Source organism: Microtus pennsylvanicus, chromosome 7 (assembly GCF_037038515.1).
Source record: "Microtus pennsylvanicus isolate mMicPen1 chromosome 7, mMicPen1.hap1, whole genome shotgun sequence".
NCBI lineage: Eukaryota > Metazoa > Chordata > Mammalia > Rodentia > Cricetidae > Microtus > Microtus pennsylvanicus.
Window position 1 is genome coordinate 6,583,141 of NC_134585.1, and position 22,519 is coordinate 6,605,659.

Genomic DNA, 22,519 nt, shown 5'->3' on the forward strand with positions numbered 1-22,519 from the left:
AGAACCAGATCCATGCATCATTTTAAGTTTGATAAAAGGTACTACATTATTTGTAGCATTTTCTAAATAACATTTTTACTCAGATTACAATTCTCTCCTGATTATACATATTTAATGGTTGCTTTATGTCTGAACAATGTAATGAAATAGAATAGAATGGAAATTAAGTTTTTATATGTTCCATGTTGACCTTTCTTGGTTTTCGGACATTGATGCATGGGGTTATGCACATACAGCAAGGTTCCTTTTCTTTGTTGAACTGTGAGTTATGGTGTGCCGCAGCAGGCCAGTGAGAGCTAACGATCTGTTGGTCTGGGTGACATCTTCAACCTTATTATGTTTGTTTACAGTCTCATTTTGAAACAGATAATCACAGTCTAGGCATTTTTTTAAACTTGTTTTTAGCAAAGATTCCTTCCTTCTGCTGCTCAAATTCTGCTTATTCAGACCTGGTTTCTAAGCAACCAAGATGATACATGGCTGGGAATGTATATCTAGTATTCTAGCGATTGTATAACTTAGCTTTGAAACCTATAAAGTCCACTGTCTTTGCAGAAGGTGGTGCCCACATTTTTGGTTATCAATAACTATGTTTTGAGGAATCATTTTGAGTTTACATTGCTTATTAGTATGTAGGAATTTCTTGTTAACATAATTCTCTTTTTGTAAAGTATACAGATTTTCTTTCTAACAGTGTAAATGGTTTGGTAAAACAAGTTGGTAATATAAGTATACAGAAGATGTCGGTTCTACTACCACAGACCCATGCTAAATTTTGAAATGCTGATGTGTAGTTCTTCTCCCTAGTGAAAACAATCATTTACTGAAAATTACTAAACAAAACAAAGTCTTTGGCAATTGTTCTAAGGACAGGCAGCAAATGGAGAAATTTTCAATGAAGAAAGCTATTAAATGTTTATGAGGACAGCAAGAGCCCAGATATCTGAACTGTAGCCTCCTCTCACCAGCTCCAGGCTATGGAAGGTCTGTGCAGGTGAATGCATAGCTACTGGACTCTTTCTTTCCTGACTAACTCTGAGTCTAGGAATACCACTGCACAGGCCTGTAGCATCTCTTTTCCGTTTTTAGCTCCACACTATGTATACCTTATTCTGGACTGGTGCAGACTCCTGCTAAAAGGAATGGGACTTTTTTGACTCGGGTGCTTGCCATGGGACCATACCGTGTCCCACAACAAACAGACTGAAAGTATATGGGCACCTGATTGCCAAGGAAGAAGCAGACAACAGAAATGGTCTTGAGAATAGTGCATATGTGCCACACTTAGAACAAGCGTCAGTTATAATTGTTTCAAAGTGATATAATTATAAATAAGTTTTAAAGAAGGTTTGGTTAGTGATATATGAAATACAGAATATCAATAACAAGATTATTAAAATGAGCCAAATAAAAATTGAGACTCCAGAAACTAAGTTACTATGAAAACTTTAAAATCAAAAATTAATAAACTGTCTTATAAGGTGTCCAAGATCTGTAAAATCAGAATTGATCTTCTTTATAATGAATTATAATTTTATCTCTCTTGGATAGACATATTCCAATTTTTTTCCATTTAGCTGTATGTATTGTATGTCAGACTAAGGCTTTTCAGAGCTTTTAAAAATACAATATTCTTAAGTAAGGAGAAGACTTCATATTCTGAGTGTACAATGTCCTGCTCATTTCTTTTCTTCTCAGTTTTCAGTGAACAAAAAACATAAGTAGCCCGGGACCATTTCTACCCTAAATGTTTGTCAGGTTTAATGTGTAAATAAAACACAACATAAAATATCAGGGACCAAGAGGGAAGTATTTTTGGTGTTGTCTGAATAACCAAGCCTTGATGGAGTGCTCATGTTAAAACTTTCCAGTATGAGACACAGCTAGTGATCTGGAATCTGTCAGTTTTGGGGGTTATGCTTGCACCCCTCTGGATGTCATATAACTGCTATTTTTTTTTAAAAAAAAAAAACAACAAATTGCAACGTGGGTCATTCTGAGCAGTGTGAGTACAGTTGTTGTACTCCGGCCAGTTGAAGAGGATGAGCATACCCACGGTGCTAGAGGAAACTATGAACATACCTTAAAGACCACCAATACTCTGCCCTACTGTAGTGCACAGATTGTACCAAGTGTATTTATCCTCAAAACAGCAAACAGGCCCTGCTTCTCTGAGCTGATTCAGTATTCATTTGTCCTCAGGAATTTAGAGTAATTTAGTGAAATCTACAGTTATAAAATTATATTTTTGTTTTAAGAATATTGTGATGTGCTTGTTTAACAAGCATCCCAACCACCATCCATACGGTTTCAAAGGTAGATAGTTGGGTAAGTTCTTGAGATTTTTAAAGACAGTTTATGTGCATAGGTTATTTGTCTACATTTTGTCTGTACACCATGAGTATGCCAGAAGAAGTTATCTGATCATTTTTGAGACTGGAATTACAGTTGTAAGCTGCCATGTAGGTTCTGGTAATCAAACCTAGGTTCTCTGAAACAGAAGCCAGTACTCCTAACTGCTGAGCAGTCTGTCCAGGCCCCCTGGAAAACTTTTGATACGTATTTTTCCATGGTCTAGGTTGACAGTGAAGTTGGATGATACAGATTGAAACAATATAGTAGGCAGGTAAAAGATATATCACTTTTGTGTTGGTAAAGGAAACATCCATATCCAGACCATTGTGGCACTTTGATTACAATGGACCCAGATAGGATTCCCACAAGGGACTTAAGCTTCTGCTGACACTTCTTGAACTCTTTTAAGAATCACATCCTTTAAGAATCACTTTTCCTTAGGGGTGCATGTACAGCTTGTTCTTCTAGTTGTTCTGGTGACTAACCCTCTGCCTGGCAAATGGACTAGGTGTGGTAGCATGTTGTTGGTAGTTTTACTCCTTTAACCCTTTACTTCTTTGTCTTTTGGCGGGGGCAGTGCTGCCACCCAGCTTCCAAATAAATCACATGGAGGCTTACTGTTACTTATAAATGCCCGGCCTTAGCTCGTCTTGTTTCTAGCCAGTTTGTCCTAGCTTAAATTATCCCATCGACCTTTTGCCTCTGGGCTTCTATCTTTCTCTATTTCTGTATACCTTTCTTTATGTCATTCTCCATGGCTTGCTGTGTAACTGGCCCTTGGTGTTCTCCTCTTTTGTTTCTCTTGCTCCTTCATCTCTCTTCCTAGATTTCTCCTGTTTATTCTCTCTGCCTGCCAGCCCCGCCTGTCTTTTCTCCTGCCTCGCTATTGGCTGTTTAGCTCTTTATTAAATTAGATCATCAGGTGTTTTAGACAGGCAGAGTCATGGCTTCACAGAGTTAAACAAATGCCATGTAAAAGAATGCAACACATCTTTGCATCATTAAAACAAATGTTCCTGAGCATAAACAAACGTAAAACATCTTGTAACAATATTCTACAACAGTAGTACGTGTCTTTAATCCCAGCACTCAAGGGCCAGCCTGAGTCCATATAGAGTTTCAGGCCAGCCACCGAGAGATAGTTAAGACCTTGTCTTAAACAACAACCAAAAATCATGTGTGTTTAAATAACTGCGTAATAGCCCGTCACTCAACTTTTTAATGTTTATTGCAACCATTGGACGAATCAGAGATAGGATGCATATGTCTTTAATCCTTCCGTACAGGGAGTGGGTTTTCCCTGTATTAGCTATGAAGGAGTGTGTGGGAGGGCAAGAGATGGTGCAAGTGCGTGATAACAGAAAGGGCACCAAGGCCCAAAATCGACATAAGGGAGCAGTGTTGTTGCTGGAGCAGCTTAGTAGCAGTTAAAAACCAGTGACAGTGGATTTTAAAGGGTCAGTCAGTGCACCCAGTTGTTTTGGTGTTTTGCATGTCATCCTGCCCTTGCCTCCCATTGCCACTGTGAAGATGTATAAGGGTCCTTAGAAGAGCAGTCTTTCGGAGAAAGTTTGTCCCTCTCTACCCTGTTGATGGCACATTTTACTGTTTCCTGTTGGTAAAGTCTGAGGTGATAACAATGCTGCCGTTTGATTGTTATCAAAGTGGAGAAACAGGGCAACTTGAAATGAATATTTTCAACTGAAGCTTAAGCAAATACACAATTTTAATTGGGACTGGAAAGAATGGACAGAAATTGTAAAGCTGGAATATTTTCAAGTGGCTGAGGTAAACCTAGTCTCCTAGGATAGGTGGTCTTCTGAAACAGACTCCAAAGATACTCATGTGAGAGAGGCCAATTGAAAGTCATTTCCCTATCTGATGTTTTAATTGAATCATTTCTGGCATGATTTACAGGATGCAGAACTGTCAGCGGTTTCTCTGTGATATCAGTAGAGATCTTCATAGCTGTTTACCTTTGCCAGATAGCATTAGTCATTGATATCTTAGGTCTGGAATGATGCAGGTCTTGAAAGCAAGGCAGACCACAGATGGGCTGCATGCACACCCCTTGTGCTTTCTTGGGAGGGGTGTCACACTGTTGAAGCCGTCAGGTCACATCCTGTTTAGACTTGGTTGGTTTGAAGATCAGGCCAATTGAGATCTGGCTAGGTTTTCTTTGAAAGTGCAAGTAAAGCCACAGAGCAAAGCAAAGTGACAGGTTTGGGGTAGGTTGGAAATAAGGAATCTGGTTTCTCAACTTGAGATCAATAGGCTCAATGGGTAGGTCTCTAAATTTCACAAAGAGCTTGCCAATATTATATTTCTCTCTGTTTATTTGTATATTGTTAAACCATTTAAGGAGAATATGAAGATCTGCCTTTATACGTATACTATTTCTTTGACATTCACTTTTTTTTGAAAGGACAGAAGAGATTATGTGGAAAGAATGACATGATCCAACAGTTTGTAGAAACTCAAGCGTTTTGTCTGATATTGATTCCTAGCAAGTTGAAGGCTGAAATGTCTATAACTAGTTTCAAGATGTATACAGACCGTGCTGAGTTAAATAGCCTCTTCACTCATTACATTTATTTTATTTATTTATTCTTTTGGTTTTTTGAGACAGACTTCTCTGTCTAGCTGCCCTCAGTGTTCTGGAACTTGCTTTGCAGACCAGGCTGGCCTCAAACTTATAGATATCACCTGCCTCTGCCTCTGTGCTGGGATTATAGGTGTGTGCCACCTTGTATGGCTTCATACATATTTTTATTCTCTCTTTGTCAAGGATTTTTTTTTTAAGTTTTCTTAATGATTTGCTTTAGAAGGTGCAGGATGAGTGTGATAAATTTATAGAATGAAATTCTTAGAAGTTTAAACTGAGTATATTAAATACATATATTTTAGTACAGATGTGTGTAAAACCCAGCACTGAAGAAAGCTAGTTTTAATTAGCAGCATGCAGGAGAACACCATTTCTGTACAATGTCTGCATTACAATAGGGGTAAGATAATGCAGCTGTAAGTACGCGCCAAAGTCCTGGCACGGCTGTCCCAGGGCAGACAGCCCCAGCTCTCTGTAGTGCACGTATGGCAGCCATCATGCTTAGTTCTGGGTTATGAACAAATGATGTTTGTCATATTCTCTGTTTCGTTTTTAAATAGTATTGAGGACCATGCATATGGAAAAACAAGAATAACAACAATAACAACTCCTCAGTCATGTAACTTTAATGTTCCTCTGCTCCATTCTGTAACCCCAGCATTATCAGTCTAATCTGGTGAATTTCACCTGAGACTTTTGAGAAAAAAGTGGAGACACAAATTCTAGTAAAAAGCCTAAAAAGTCTTATTTTTATGCAGACTTAGTATATTAAAGAAAGTACTTTGTAAGGCTGCAGTTTCTACTCTTGCCAATTTCTGTACATGCACATTTGCCACTTCTGTAGAACATTATGTTTGCTATAACTATAGAGAATGGTGAATGGCCATTTCTGGTCAACTTATCTGAAAGCACATGAAAGTTTTTTTTTATTATTTTTAATTTTGGAAAAAAATCATTTAAGATTAATTTGTAATTTTAACAAAGGGTGTGTCAGCTTCAGAACACTTCACCATGGCAAATTGAAATCACATCACATTGAACAATTCCCTATGCTGTTTTCTTAGGATCCTGACAGGTATCATTCTTACTTTCTGATCTTCTCTACTCTAGTACCACGTGTAAGCAGAATCATTCACTATTTGAATGAGAGAGAGAGAGAGAGAGAGAGAGAGAGAGAGAGGAGAGAGAGGAGAGAGAGAACGCCTCATAGCACTTAACATAATGTCCTTAAAGTTCAGTCATATTATAGCGTACAACAGAATCTCTTTTTTTCTTTTTTGGGTTGTTTAACATCCCATTGTATGTAAAAATTTTTATTTTATCTATCAATGGATGTTCAGGTTGCTTCCATGCAACCAGAAACAACTCCCCCACCAACGTGACTCCTATATATCTTTTCTATGGGTTCAGCAATTGTTTTACTGTTTCATTGTTCTTTGTGTATGCTTACATACACATACACACAAGCATCTTTTCCTTATTCGTTTGAACATAAGCTGAAGACATCTTATTTTATCTCTAACTTTTTTCTAATGTGTTTTCTAAAGACTAAGGAGTTCATGGTATAGGAATCAAAACCAGAAATTGAATATTGGTACAATTCTACTATCAAACCCTTAGTTTATAAGCTTTACCACTTGTCTGAATGTGTTCCTTTCTGTGTCTGTCCATGCTGAATGCAAAATCTTAATTCATTGACTGTATTCAGTTGTCATGTTTCTTTAAACCTCTTTTAGTGTGGAGTGTTACCTCAGCCTATTTTTGTTGTTCTTGACTTTCATAGTAAGGAATATAGATACAGACTTAGTATATTGAAGATATATACTTCCTTGATGATTGTTATAATTATGCTAGCCTGCCTTGTTACCTTGGTACACTGCCCCTTTAAGAGACAAGCTCCACTCACTCCCAATCTCCCCCTTTCAAACTGATTTCAAGCTTTCTCTCTTCCTGTTTTCTGTCCATTCTTCCTCAGAAGAACCTTTGTCCCTTTCCCCTTCCCTCTTCTTCTCTCTCGTCCCTCCATAACCCCCTTACCCTTATACCCTTTCAGTGCTCACAAGACAAACTCTATACCCAAGCTCTCTTGGCGTGATGTATCTGTCTCCCATCTGCCACAGTCCCCCACCACAGTGGGACCTGCCAGGGTTACTCCCGCCATAAATCATAACTGTGATATGATATTCTCCTAAGTTCGTGTTTGACCCCCCCTTCTCTCCTTTGATTCAAGGAATCTGTTTTGGGGGAAGTATCTATGAAGTGTTCAAGGCAGCATGTCAGCAGGCATCCACAAATGCCTGCATTGTTGGAGATAATTTGAGCCCACAGAAACACCTTTCTCATGGAAGTTTTATTCACTAGTGTTCGCACCACTCATGTTTTTTATTAGCCATATAGTGTCTTCTTTTTGTTAGTGTGTTTTCCATTGTAAGGAAGAACTTTTTCTTTGGCCTATATAAACCCATGGTCTTCTATTTTATTTGGTTATAATCGATTACAGTTGTTATTTGAAGCTAAAATTGTCCCGTTTTTAGCCACTGGGAATCCCTTTAAGCTTATCCCTTCAAGTACTTAATAAAACTTTAAAACAAAATTTAAACTTTCGTACTTACCTTTCTGTTCTACTTTCTTAATTCTTTTTTTAGATTTTAAAACATTTTATGTGTATGAATGTTTTGCCTGTATGCATATGTGTGCACCACATGCTTGCCTGTTGTCTGCAGAGGTCAGAGGAGAGTGCTGGATCCCTGGACCTGGCTTCAAGGATGGTTGTGAAACCACCATGTGAGCTTGGGTCTTCGACAAGAGCAATGACTACTCTTAACCAGCAACACATCTCTCCACTCTCCTCTGTTCTTTTTGTTTAAAAGGTGGATGTGCCCTCCATGTTGTTTTTAGATTAAAAATAAACCTCAAATGAAAACCAAGACACTATTGTAGATGATTCCACAAGTTACTTGTTTCAGAATCTGCTGTACATATTTTTTGAAGTCTTTTGGTTTGTCAGACAACTAGTCAGAAAAAGTTTTCATATGTACATAGTTTGGGCAGCTTAACAAAAACTAGTACAGTAAAATTCCATTTTAAAGTCTTTAATTGGCCTCTGTCATTACAGTTGATACCGGATTTACTCCTCCTCTTGTGTTTCTGTGGTGCAGGAAAGGGGTTACAGGGCTGGCCACACAGGCTAGCCAAGGGCCCTGATGTATATTATCATCAGCTCTGCTGGTTAAACCAGCCTGGTACACTGTACGGTGATACACTCCTCTTTGTGATGACTGCTTCATGGATATGATTGATTACATTAAGAACTGTTGCTGCAGTTTTAAATTGAGATCAGGACTGATGAGCAGTGTCTATTAGCTTTGTGGGGTGACATGTCTTCCGTGTGAAGTAAGTGGCAGTGGTTCTTGGTGTCTCACAGAGACATGGCTGCTTGAGTGCTCTAGCTGCATTTCACTCCTGCCTCTGGGGTGACACGGTGAGGACTGGGTGGAAGAAAGTGTGATTTTCCTTGTCATTTTGTTTTTAGTTTTCAAGAGGAAAGATGGATAGAATTTACCAAATTGATAAATTTAAATTAGAGAGGAAATTAAAACTGCTGCATCCTCTCCTTGCCACGCTTACCCTTTCCTTTGATTGTACTGTGGTTTTTTTTTTTTTTTCCGAGACAGGGTTTCTCTGTGGCTTTGGAGCCTGTCCTGGAACTAGCTCTGTAGACCAGGCTGGTCTCTAACTCACAGAGATCCGCCTGCCTCTGCCTCCCGAGTGCTGGGATTAAAGGCGTGCGCCACCACCGCCCGGCTGTACTGTGGTTTTATTCACAAAACTGAGTGAACCGGTATCACCTGTGAGATAGGAACTTTGGGGCTGGTTGTGTTTGGAACCCCCCTCCCCCAGATTTATTATGTAAGCAGTGTTCTGTCTCCTCGCATGCCTGGACACCAGAGGAGGGCATTGGATCTCATTACACATATGTATGTGATTCATAAGTGTGTGAGTGAGAATAATGGCTTTTTCTTTTTAAATGAAGATACTTGCAGAAAGGGAAAATTCAGATGTAGCACAAGATAAAGAAAAGATTCTGACACAGAAATGCATACCATAGTCTAACCATCGGGGTTACTGCAAACTGACATCTGCGTGTTCCAGAGTCCAGAGCAAAATCAAACAGTTCAATGATGTGACCATAGTATGAACTCTAAAGTAGGTAGATTACTAGTGAACATAGTTTGTAGGAACAGCCAACAAATGGTGTGTTTCACGTGGCTATTTATTCCATTTCTTGTTAGAACCAGGGGCCTTGCATGTGAAAGTTAAGGACTCATGGTGAGGGCTGAAATGCACCTTACTTTTTCCTGGGACAGAATTACTGTTAGCCACTGTATGTCTGATATAAGATTTAAGTTATTGGGCTGCATTGAGTTGGAGCTAAACATCCTGAGAGTTCAGCCTGCATAGGACACAGTCAGTCAAACTATTGACACTAAGTGGAGTTCACCTGTGTTACACACCACCAATATTTTAAAGATAATTTCAGATGGATAGCATCTACCTTTCCTTTTCTATCCAGAGTGCATTATCCACACTTGATGATAAAAAAGTATAGTCCCAAATATATTAGTTTAACCAAATTTCACTTGTTTTAACTGAAATTTAGATAAATCAGATTGGATCATGTGACTAGATATAAGGGACTTAATATCTAAAGATACCTAACAGAATAAAGATATCTAATATTCTGTAGGTGGAGTTTTTTGTCGGGACCACTGGCTCCCAAATATCCACTCAGAGTCTTAATGTTAATTATAAATGCTTGATTGATAGCTCAGGCTTATTACTAACTAGCTCTTACAACATAAATTAACCCATTTTTATTAATCTACATTGTGCCACATGTCATTACCTCTCTTCATCTTGAACCTCCTGTTTCCTCTCTGTGTCTGACATGCAACCCCTCTAACTTCGTTCTTTTTCTTCCCATTGTGCTTAGTCTGGTTTTCCCACCTAACCTTATTCTGTCCAGCTATTGGCTAGTCAGCTTCTTTATTAAACTAATCACAACGGCATATATTCACACAGTATAAAGGGATATTCTCTACTTCCCCCTTTTTGTCTAATTAAAAAGGAAGACATTAACTTTATTGTAGTAAAATTCTATACAATAAAAAGTTATTAAGATTTATAGTTACGTATTCAATCCATTTTATTTGACAAACTTAGAGAAAATATCATTTATCTTATCTTTGTAAGTTTAAATTTTTGTGTGTTGTGTTTTTTTTTTTTTTTGAGACAGGGCTTCTTTGTAGCTTTGGAACCTGTCCTGGAACCAGGCTGGCCTCGAACTCACAGAGGCTGATCTCTGCCTCCTGAGTGCTGGGACTAAAGGTGTGTGCCACCACCACCTGACCTAAATTTTTTCTGTTTATGTATTTTTGTAGGTATGAGTGCTCTGTTTGCATATATGCCTACATTCCAGAAAAAGACATCAGATTTTTTTATAGATGACTGTGAGTCACTATGTGTTTCCTGGGAATTGAAACTCAGAAAAGCAGTCAGTGCTCCTCATCACTGAGCCATCTTCCCAGCCTGAGTTTATAGTTTTATGTCTAATTTACCTTTTCTTTTCATAACTAAGGAAAACTTTAATTATTTAGTCTTTAACTTTATCAAAGACCCTAGAAGTTTGAAATGTTATCTAACAACAGGGACATCTGACTGCTGGATAGTCAGCCCAGACTTCTTCTGTATTGTTGGGGGTGTCCATCTTTGTCCTATAGACCTAGAATATCTGATGGACAAATGCCCTACCTTGTCTGGACAATGTTTAGCAGTTTCTTTTGTTTGCATCCTGCTGGTTCAATTTGAGCAGTCTACTGTCAGCAATTGAACCAAGGGCACTTTCTCTCTCCAGATGGCTAGCTTTGCCTTAAATAAACTCCACACCAAATTTCCTCAGTGCCTTTCACTGAGAATTTTGGGAATCAGGCTCTGATTACCAGGCTTTACTGGCAACACTACCTACTGAGCCTTCTCACCCTCCCCACAACTGTTCTCTTGAGGGGCATTTCCCTTTTTAGCCATGCTCGTAGAGGCAACTGGGGTCGGAGGGCATTCAAGGGTTTAGGTACAAAACTGACATAGAAATTTGGACTTTATTGGGAGTTTTATTATTTTTTTCTCACGATCATTCTTATTGCTTTGTGGAGAATAGGTTACAGTGACCCAGAGATTTCTGCTAAGTTGAATTGATGGAATCTGGCAGGTGAGACATTAGCCTGGAGTGGTAGTAGAGAGGTGTGTGTGGTCAAGTTTCAACAGTTGTGAATGATGATGCCTGCTGGGACTTGAGATGGAGAGTCAAGGAAGGGAGTGTTCGCCAGGCGTCTGAATTCAGCCTCTAGGTGAATGCTATTGCTAGTGCTGTGAGACAGTAGGAAGAGCAGTAAACAGGTTTAGTTCCTGAGAAAGTACACAGGTAGAACCTGCTGCATCTTATGTTGCTTGTTCTGGAAACCTGACTGGGACAGTGAAGGAATGAAGAAATGACAGTTTAAGAAACAACTGTAGACAGGAACCTGGGGTTGAGTGGACTATGCTTCCTCAGATAGAGGGCACCTACTACATCTTCTGGATACTCAGAACCCAGTGTTTTCTTAAGTACAGCGCGACAAGGAGGGGTTAGTTGGTCTGGGTAGGACATTTCTATAGGGAGGCAGTCTCAAGTTGCAGTTACCTGGGAGGAAGAAAGAAGCCGCAGTTGCTAGTTCTCACATATAAGTCAGTCTTTTTGGACCAGAGGAAAGCTTTGCTCTCAGCTCTGAGCATGATCAGGGTTGGAGGCAATGGGCTTTTTTACATGGCCATGCCCATGTCAACAATACATATTCACACAATGCTTCATCTGGTCCTCACAAAGACCACAAGGAGTCATTTATCAATATTAGTCTACATCTGTCAGTCCCCCCCCCCCCCCCCGTATGTGTATGTGTGTTTCTGTCTCTCTCTCTGTTTTCCCCTTCTTTCTCTCTGTGCGTGGGTTTGGATGTGTAGGATGTGTTTAAGCTCGCAAAAAGCAAAACAGTTTCTTTTAGTCTATTCTGAGGTCCACAGTCTCTGTAAGAACCAGAGAAACTAATCAGCATGAGAAGATAAGAATCTGGTCCACGATTTCCCACTTCATCATTAACAAAGCCAGAAGAGATGATTCATGAAAGTTTAAATGAGCCCAGTCTCAGTGAGGTCTGCTTTCTCTTTAAACTATATAGTTTAAAGATGACTGACCACATTGCAAGGTTTTGTAACTAAGCTTATTCATGCTTAACTCTTGCTTAAACTAGTTTTTGCTTAGGCCATTAACCCAGGGTAACATCTAACTCCTAGAATTTTATTAAGATTTTAATCGGAAGACTAAAAGTTTAATTTATGAATTGACTGGCTCATGGTTTTATAGCTTTTTAAAGTAGACACCCAAGTTGGTAGAGGGTGAGGGCTCTAGTCTCTGTTAGATACTGCGAAGGCAGGAGGAAGCTCAGAACTCTGCTCTATTAAAGGAAGTTTTTATGTTGGTCTTGCATGAACCGAACTTTGGAGATACAGGAAATGAATTTTTATTTGTAAGTGGGTTGAGACAAAACTCTTGACAACATTTTACCTTTAACTGCCTGCTTGAAACATGAAGTACTTTATGGTATGAAATAACCAAATAAAACCTTGCAGTGGGAATAGGAAGTTGGAATCTGCACTGAAGGACGATTAGGCTTTTGAGACTGGAAAGAAAATGTGGGGATGTGTAGAATCCCTTTTACAAGCTCTAAGTGTCCAGTTGTTTTAGTGACAGTACTGCTGTAGAGGGCAAGCACAGACAGGAATCAGTAACTTGTAGCCTAAAGCCCAGCTCCAGCCCTCATTTGTAGCTGCCCATCCCTACCATGTCCCACTGTATCAGGAGAATGAATCAGAACTCCTGGCAGGAGCCACACTTTGCTTGGTGTCCCTCATAGATCTCCATCTGCCATGATGTATAAACCCAGTTTTAGTGTCTACAGAGATGATAGAGAAGCTTTGGTACAACAAGCCAGATGACCCCACTGAGTAAACGGAATGATGCAGTGATGGACTCTGTTGATGATGGAAATAGAAACTCATGGTCTCTGAACATTCGAGTGTAAAAATGCTAGCCCATTAGGGACTGAGAGCACTTACAAAGGTTCACAGTAGTAAATGGTAGGTATTTTAAATGTGACCCAATAGTGGCATTTTGGTTTAGATTTACTTATTGTGTATGGGTGTGTTTATAATTCACATGGTTATAAACACACAAGAAGCAATGTCTTATAGCTATTTTATTTAAGGCCAGTTTATTTAGTTGAACATCTAATAAAATGCCACCTTTTTAAAGAATTATGTAAAGATCATTTTTAAAAAGAATTTTATTCGGCGGTGGTGGCACACGCCTTTAATCCCAGCACTTGGGAGGCAGAGTCAGGTGGATCTCTGTGAGTTTGAGACCAGCCTGGTCTACAAGAGCTAGTTCCATGACAGGCTCCAAAACCACAGAGAAACCCTGTCTCAAAAAGCCAAAAAAAAAAAAAAAAAGAATTTTATTGAATGTTTAAAATGGGGCAGGAGGCATTGTTTTGCTGAGACTTCTGGTGTTGTATATCTTTGTCCAAGGGTTTGTTCAGGTTTTCTCCTCCATCCTCCCTTCAATGCTTGTACATAACTTGCACATGCACAAATGTAGCCTTTTATTTTGAACTTTGGATTTTCTCAAGTGATTTCTCATCAGAGAATTTCCATTTTGTTGCTCAATGACAAAAGTACCGTGATTTTTACTCATGGGTGTGGTTGACTGTGCCATGAGAATCTGCTGTTGTATGTCAAGTCTTTAAAAGCAATTTTCCTTTCTTCCCATCTGGTCTCCTCTCAGGTACCCTCCATGTTTAGAGAGTGAGAATGGCTGGATATGAGCAGCACCGATAAAGTGGTTTAACTGGTAGATTTAGACTTTTGAGTGTTCCATTAACAGTACCAGTAAATCATGAAAGTTATCCTGATTATTTTCTCATATACTGTAGTGGATTTGTTTTGGAGTTTTCTATCTTTCCCATTTATTTCAGAATTTTAGAACTTTTAGTCCCTGATCAGAACAAGCAGCTGTTTGTGGACCTTTCATTCTTTCTGCTTTTGAGGAAGAGCTCTAGAAAGCAGTCTCTTGGCCTCATTTGACTTTTTCCTTCACTTCTTACCACACTCTGCCCCTTCACCTTTTGAGTGAACTTGTGGGCTTCTTGAGTCCCCTTGCTCCAGCCCTACTTTCTCCTGGTGTTAGTCAGAGAGTAGGTACTGCCTGAAAAGAAAGAGCCCAGTGATGCTTTGAGGCAGGCATGGAGCAAACAGGAAGAATGACCTTAACAAGTGGAACAGGTTCTTATGCTTCAGTAAGTTTGTATCTGTTTTGGGGAATTGAGGAATGAACTAGAGTGTCTTTTTGGGCCTTATAACATTCCCAGTTGTGTGGTACACAGTCATAGGAAAGACACAGGAGTCTTTGATATAGGAATACTAATGAAATGGCATAGAAATCTTTTTATACTTTATACTATAAGATACAAAGGGCAATGTTTTATTTTATGTAGCACATTTTTGATAAATACTATACAATAATATTGATAAATCATTTTGAAAATATCAAAACATTGAATAAGAAAATGGCTAGGAGACATATTACATAAAAGAAACAGTGCTGGAAATGGGTGGGAAATAACCTGGAGGGCTCTTCCTGATCTGGACTGGTGCTTCTCATCTACACTGTGTGCCATGAGGAGCCATGAGCTGTGTTCTCAACTCGAATTGCTCTCCTCTTCACTTGCTCTTAACTGCTTACAAACTAAGTAGTGTTCTTGAGTGTTATTGTGCAGAAATACTCATTGTGTCATAAATGCTAGCTGTTATGCTAAGAATAGGTTAAGATACAGTGGGTCTGTTAAGGCTAAAGAACTTGATGGTTGTGGCTTCTCTTCTTCCAAGGTAAGACCATGTGGAATTCTAAAGATACTTTTTCTAATTGATAATTGCAGCCTGTGCTTCATACAAGAGCTAGATTTTTAAAAAATGAAATAAGAGAATATTGTTACAATTACATTTGTATAACCCCTCATCAGCTTAAAAAATCAAAGAGATCACTAACTAGAAAACCATCTTTGTTGTGTCTTTAAGGCTGTTGTTAACTAAGAGGAGCCCATTTCCTCCATCTGTTGTTTTTTCCTTTGCTGTTATGTTCATTTCTTTTATATTTACTCCCATTACTGAGATACACACACAACACACACACACACACACTCACCAATTCATGCCATTTTAAATGTTTTCTGTTATTTTGTGCTATTTTCTGTGCTGCCTGCCATTTTCCTTCTGATCTCTGACCTGTTAGTGTCGATCACTTTTATTCTTTTTTCTCCGTTCTACTTATTGCTCTTGAAATGCTAATGTGCATCTTTTGATTTTCGGAGTTCAGTATTGAAATCAGTGCCTACAGTCATCTGAACAACAAAGGGCTTTAAGTTATAAATTTAAAGTTTAAGTCATGCATTAACTCTAGAAATCATTCATGTGGTTGTACTTTTGGCGTGTTTTTTTAACTGATGATTTACTTTCATGCTTTTAATTACCCACATTAGCCTTTGTTGCTGTTGCATGCAACTTTGATGCTAATGTAATGTTCTTAGTGACTGCTCTGGCTGTAAGCTCTTTGATTAAACCAGCTTTCTTACCTCCTTTTCTTTTTAGATTTTCAAAAGAAACAACCAGACGATGATTCTGCCCCAAGTACAAGTAACAGCCAATCAGATTTGTTTTCTGAAGAGACCACCAGTGACAACAGCAATACCTCTATAACCACACCAACTCTTAGTCCCAGCCAGCAGTCGCTTCCGACAGAACTGAATGTAACTTCACCGAGTAAAGAGGAATGTAAGTCCCTAGCCATAAGAGTCATAGACTACTAGCCCAGGAATTTACATGAGCGCTTAACCTCAGGTGCTGTGTATTTAGTGCTCAGCTGGTTATAATGCTAGAACTATTTCTTTGGGGACACAGCTGTAACTCATAATATTTGTTCAAATTTAGAAAGATGACACAACAGCAGTTTTTGCCTCTCATGCTTTGTGTTAAGGTTATAGTTTAGTGTTCAAATGTAATGAATGTTTAGAAATGTGGTAGTTTAGGCTATCCATTCTACCAATTTGTGGGAGGTTAGCAGGGAACAAATATAACTCCTTTCATGAGTTATATGAGAATATAAAACAAAGCTCTTTAAAGAATTTATTGTTGAGCAGGGACATTTAATTTATTTGTTATATTAAAAGAGATGATGGCAAACAATAGTGAAGTGATCATTCCCCTCTTCTCTCTCTGAGCAGTGGAATACCAAGAGACCTAAAGTACTGCTAATACCTTACATTGCATAGGACAACTCTACACCAGAAGTGGTCCAGCACAATCATGTCAGGATGCTGGGGTTGGAAACCTGATACATGGCCATGTGCACATATGTTAGTAGGCCAGGCTATATAGTAAATGCTATTGAAGGGTACGGACTTATTAAAAAGTGACACTGAAGACAGTGTTGTGAAGAGGCATTTCATACGTGTAGCATGATGTGTGAAGGAAAGCTGCTTGAGGCTCTTCTTTGGCCAGTGATTCTTTTAGGGCCATTGTTGAAGGATGAAGTTGGAAAAGTTCATCATTGTCGAAGAGGTAAAAGCTTGAATGCCCAGCCATGCTACTGGGACTTTGAACAATAGCTGTGGTTCTGATCAAGAGAAAGCAATAGTGTCACTATTGTTTTGAAGAAGCAATCTGACAGTATTGAGAATAGGAATGGGTTATACTGAAAGGTAGCATTCCAGAAAAAGAGAGATTTTAATATTATAACTTGTTCAGTGCTGTTAGGAAAGGTATGGAAATCACTTAAGAAGAGAAGAAGGTTATTAACGGTATGTGGAGTTATAGACCATGTGCTTATCAAGGACCTGATGAAAGCTGTGACCAGTTATAAATACCCATTCTCCACTTACGCCTGTTCATGCCTAGATTTTTTTTTTTAAAGCTCTATAACCAAAAGTTAAAGCCTAAAGGGCCTAAGGGAACAATTGGGGCTGGTCAGGATCTTACTGGATGGAACCTGAATTGAGCTTCATGTTCCAAAACTAGGCCGCAACAAACCATTCAGCCAAAATGCATGTGAGGGTGAGGTACTTACAGTGCCTTACCTAACTACTTTCAGACCCAAGACAACCCAGTGAGGGAGGTATTATAATTATTTACAAAGAAATGGTTTTTGTGTGTGTCAGTTAATTCACTGTGTAAAATATACCTATAGAAAATTCATGGAAATCCACGTTATAACCAAAGTTCCTTGAATTTATATTAAAGGGGTTGTAAGCAGCCAGGTCTTTATGATTGCTAACACTTTCTCTGGAGGTGGACCTTTTAGGGAAGCTGACCAATAGCAAGGATTCATATAGACACCATTGACCTAGAACAGATTGAGGTGTATGGAATGCTAAATAAGTATGGAAAAAGTCTTGTATTTGGAGTAAGATTATGTCTTCAGACTCTTTTCTCTTTCCTCTTCACAGGCTTATTCCTGCCTTGACCTTTGGACCTCTAGGGTTCATCTCTTTCTATCTGGGCCACTGAAAAATGCCATGCTTTTTCTTGTAATATGTAGATAAGAAGTTTCTATCCCTCCTGGTCCTGCAGCTGTTCAGTCCCAAATAAAAACACAGAGGCTTATATTAATTATAAACTGCTTGGCACTGTTAGCTTAGGCTTATTACTAACTAACTCTTACAACCTAAGTTAACCCAGAATTCTTACCTAGGTTTAGCCACGTGGCTTGTACCTTTTCTCAGTAAGGCCTTCTCATCTTGCTTCCTCCGTATCTGACTGGTGACTGTGTCTCTGCCTTTCCTCTTCCCAGAATTCTCCTTGTCTAGTTGCCCTGCCTGTACTTCCTGCCTGGCTACTGGCCAATCAGCATTTTATTAAACCAGTACAAGTGATAAATCTTAACAGTATACAAGAACATTATCCCACAACAGAAATATAAATCCTACCCATCTGATTGGAGATGCATTCTATTTGCTTTGTATTGAACCCCCTCCCTCTGGCTTTCACATTTACCATGTAATCTAGAAGGCTTAGGTTTTAGAATCCCAAAAGGTCTACAACCTTCCTAATGCTTCATTCATCCTTGCACCATGGACATCAACATAAACCCCAGCTGCTGCAGGAACACAGATTCAGACATGGCCCTTGGTAGCAGATCAGACTTGTATATCACCATGGCCCCAGTGGCAGCATAAGACACCCAGAGCAGTATGGCCCCAGTGATAGCAAGACCCTTGGACAGCAACATGGTTTGAGATAGCTAATCAGATCTGGGCATCTGCGTTAGCTCTTGGTGCTAACAGAAGCCATTGACATTAACTCAGACTCTGGCTGCAGTAGGGCCACAGACCCAGATATGGCCCTTGGCAGCAGCCCTGGCCTGGTGACACAGTAGCTCAAGTGATAGTGCAGGTCACTCAAGTTCCTGGTGCCAGCGCAACCCTCAGACACCAACATGGCCACAGATTGCAGCCTAGACCCCAGGCATCCGTGTGGTCTTTGGTGGCATCATGGGCCACAGATATCAACACAGACCCCAGCTGTGGTCTGATATCTCCAGGTCTGCAGGTGGCAGCATAGTCCACTCAGATTAGGCATGGCTGCAGGATGACCTTCAGATTGCTACCTGGCTTCAATCTGGGTATTTTCAAGGCTTTCAGGGTATTGCAACCTGGGTATTTTCAAAGCTTTCAGGAGTAACAGGAGCCACAAATATCAACGCAGACCCTGTCTGTGCTAGGTCCATGGAGCTAGGCCCTGTGGCATAGCCCAGACTCAGACGCCACCATGGCCTCAGGTGGCAGCACAGGCCACGCAGATTAACTTGGCCCCAGTGGCAGCATAGCAATTTAACATCAAAATGTCCACAGGTTGCAGACTAGACCCCAGGCTTCCCTGTGGCCCTTGGTAACAACATGGGTCATGGACGTCAGCATAGACCCGATTGCAGTTGGACCAGGGATTCAGACATGGCCCTAAGTAGCAGCTCAGGCTCTGGACCTGGGTGGCAAGCTGACTGCCTACATCAACCAGCCTATTGGTCACTGCCTTCACTTAATCTTTTTCTTAGCTCAACACATGAAATGTACTGCCTGCTTCTCTCCTCCATTTCTTGTGGTGCCAGGTGGGCTCGTGGATACCTTTAGCCGGCCCGGACATAAAGACCCAGGCTGGCTCTTGTGGTCTTTCACCCACCTGAGTTGCATGGTACCAGGTGGTGGTGTGCATGCCTTTAGCCCACCGGAACTGTGAGGACCTCCCCAGGCTTTTTTTTTTAAGGAGATAAAATATGATTTGAAATGTTTTCTTTCTGTTTCTCTCTGCTCATTTCATTATAATGATTACGCATACTGGTTACATACATCATGGTATCTCAGCACCTGCACACAGTATTGCTGAATGCATATAAGAATGTTTGGCACAGCCATCATTGCAGATACTGGTTCATGCTAAGAATGTACAGAATTCTCTCTGCTCAGTCTTCTTGAAATATTTATTGTCAACCATCACTATCCAGTTATGACATAGTATATTAGAAGGCATCTCTATGATGCAGCTATCCTCTGTACCCACCAACCATACTTGTCTACCCCTTTCTGCATCTGGTAAGCATTGTTCCTTACTTATCAGCCCTTTTTTTCTTTTTAAATTAGATAGTATCCACATTCATTTAAGTGGGAAGGAGTGGTGTTTGTATGTGTTTTCACTTAATGTTCTGCAGACATGTGACAGGACTTCATGTTTTTAATGGGTAAGCATTTTCCATTATGTGTATGTACCACATTAGTCATTCATTTGTGTAGGGATGGACACCCAAGTTGATCACTTCTTGGCTTTTGTTGATAGTGCTGCAGGAACTGTGAAGGTGCAGGTTACTCTTAAGCACAGTGAGTTTTTCTTTGTATGTAGACCATAATGGTGTTGTCAACATCCATAGTGGGCAGTAATTCACACTTTACCAGCAGAATGTGAAAATTCCTCTTTCTCTATATTCTCATCAATATTCACTCCCCTTCTTGTCTGTTTGGTAACAGTGCTTTAATCAGAAGGGCAGTGGTGTTTTATTGTGGTTTAGTTGGCATTTTTCTGCTGTTTGGTAGTTCTCATTTTTTTCCACAATTGTTGATTGTTTTCCCATTTTCTTTTGAGAAGTTTTGTTTTGCTTGTTTGTGGTTGAATTCCTTATCTTCTGGGTTTTAACTAAAGGATACTTTGCAAACATTTCCTCCCACTAGTAGGTTATCTCTGAATTGTGCCTATTGCTCCCTTTTCAGTTAAAAGCTTTTTGGTTTGACATCTTCCTGTTGGTTACTTTATGCTTTCCCAGCCTTGTGTCTTAGCTGTTACTTTCTCATGTTTCTCTGTGTAGAAACTTCACCTGTGCTGAGTAGGAAGTTCAGCCCTGTTGTACTAAGTGTCAGCTTCCCCGGCAGCATTTATTGATATTCCTTTCTCCAGTAGTGTAATTGGAAGTTTCTGTCCCACACACTGAGGCTTATATTAATTACAAATGCTCGGCCAATAGCTCAGGCTTTTTACTAGCTAGCTCTTACACTTTAAATTAACCCATATTTCTTATCTACCCTATGACTCATGGCTTGTTACCTCATTTTCTACACATTCTGTGTCCTCTGTGTCTGCTGGCATCTCCTCTGACTCCGCCCTCTTTCATCTCATTGTCCCGCCTATACTTCTTCCTGGCCACCAGCCTGTCCACTTTTTATTAAACCAGTTTGAGTGACAAATCTTTACAGTATACAGAAGGATTATTCCACAGCACACTAGGTATTCATTATTTCTCCCTTATTGCAAGTTATCTGGCTGTAGGTGGCTTCTCTGAGTTCTTTATTCTGTCCTGTTGGTCTGTGCCTGTATCATGCTATTCTGGGACTGGTTTTTGGAGTGTGTGAAGCTTCTATGTGTGTTTTTTTTTGCTTACAGTTGCTTTGACTTTTGTGAATACTTTGTGAATTATATAAGAATTTTCTGGTTTTATTTTCTATTTCTGTGAAGAAAATAGATGCTGTTAGTATTTTGGTAGAGATTGTGTGGACTCTGCATACTGCTTTGGCTAGTGTGGCCATTTGAACACTGTGCTTCTAGCACATGTATATGGGTTGTCTTTCTTTGTGAGGAGGTGCCTTTTCTTTCTCTTCCTTTTCTTTGTGTGCTTGAGTTTCTTTCATTGGTGTTTTATAATTTTCATGGGAGAGATCATGCACATACATGGTCAAGTTTATTTCTAGATTTTATATTGTTTTGTAGGTTTCATGAATGGGTTGCTTTCTTTCCCAGCAAATTTCTTACCGATAGGGAAACACTACTTTTCTTTTTTAAAATTAATCTTGCACCTTGAATATGTATTGAATTTATCAGTTCTAATTGTTTTGGATGAAATCTTGAGGACTTTCTACCTATGAGGTCATGTCATTTATAGATGGTTACTTTTACTTCCTCCTTTCTGGTTTGGATGGTCTGTCTTTTTCTTGTATCATTGTTGTGGCTAGGGCTTACAGTTCCATAGAGAGATGGTAACAGAGCACCTCCCATCTGTCTTCAGATCCTGGGGAAGTGGATTTGACGTTTCCCCATTGGTTATGTTGTTTGATGTATGTTTGGCACACATGACCTTAATTGTGTTGTGATGTAATCTTTCTATATGTCTAGTTAATCAGAGCTTTTATTACGGAAATTGTTGATTTTGTTGTTTTCCTAATCTCTAACCCAGCAGGCCTGAAGCTGAATGAAACTCACAACTGTACTTCTCCCTCAGTGAACCACCGTGCCTCATTAGGTTGTTGAATTTTATTAACTGTCTTTTCCTTGTCTACTATCCATCTTTGTGCTGGTGTGATGCACACACTCACTGACTTGTGCATCTTGAACCATCTGTACCTAGAGGCTGGGTCTTGGTCATGGTTTATAATCATTCTGATGTGCTGTGGGTTGGGGTTGGTAGTACTACGACGGTTTGTGGGTTGTGTTTATTGGAAATAGTAGTCAGTAACTGTATTTTGTGTGTGTGTTCTTGTCTGGTTTTGGTGTTGAGGGAATGTGATCCCATACAAGAGTTTGAGAGAATTCCTTCCCCTTTTAGGTTTGTGGAGTGAGTTAAGAATGTTTGGCATTATGTTCTTTAGAAGTTTGGTAAAACTTAGCAAGTGATGCTGTCTAGTTCTTTTTTGTTAGCAAGTTTTGCTGGCTCATTGTTGGTTAATTTAAATTTTCTATTTCTCATGGTTTAATCTAGAATTTTATCCATTTTAGGTTTTCCAGATTGAGTGACTAGTTATTGGTAATAGTCCCTAGTAATCTTTGTATTTCTATGTCATCATTTGTAGTAAAAATCTCCTTTTATTGTCTTTGATATTATTTATTTGA

The 22,519-nt window shown here is 39.5% G+C and overlaps 1 protein-coding gene across 2 annotated transcripts in view; it reads left to right on the forward strand.

The window, feature by feature from the left end:
- The window catches only part of Zfand3 (zinc finger AN1-type containing 3), a 194,483-nt gene that overhangs the window by 110,204 nt on the left and 61,760 nt on the right, over positions 1-22,519 (forward strand). For both annotated transcript variants that reach the window (XM_075979757.1, XM_075979758.1), the window contains exon 3: positions 15,752-15,934. In XM_075979757.1, the coding sequence (XP_075835872.1) occupies positions 15,752-15,934 (183 nt within the window). The remainder of the gene's footprint in view (positions 1-15,751; positions 15,935-22,519) is intronic.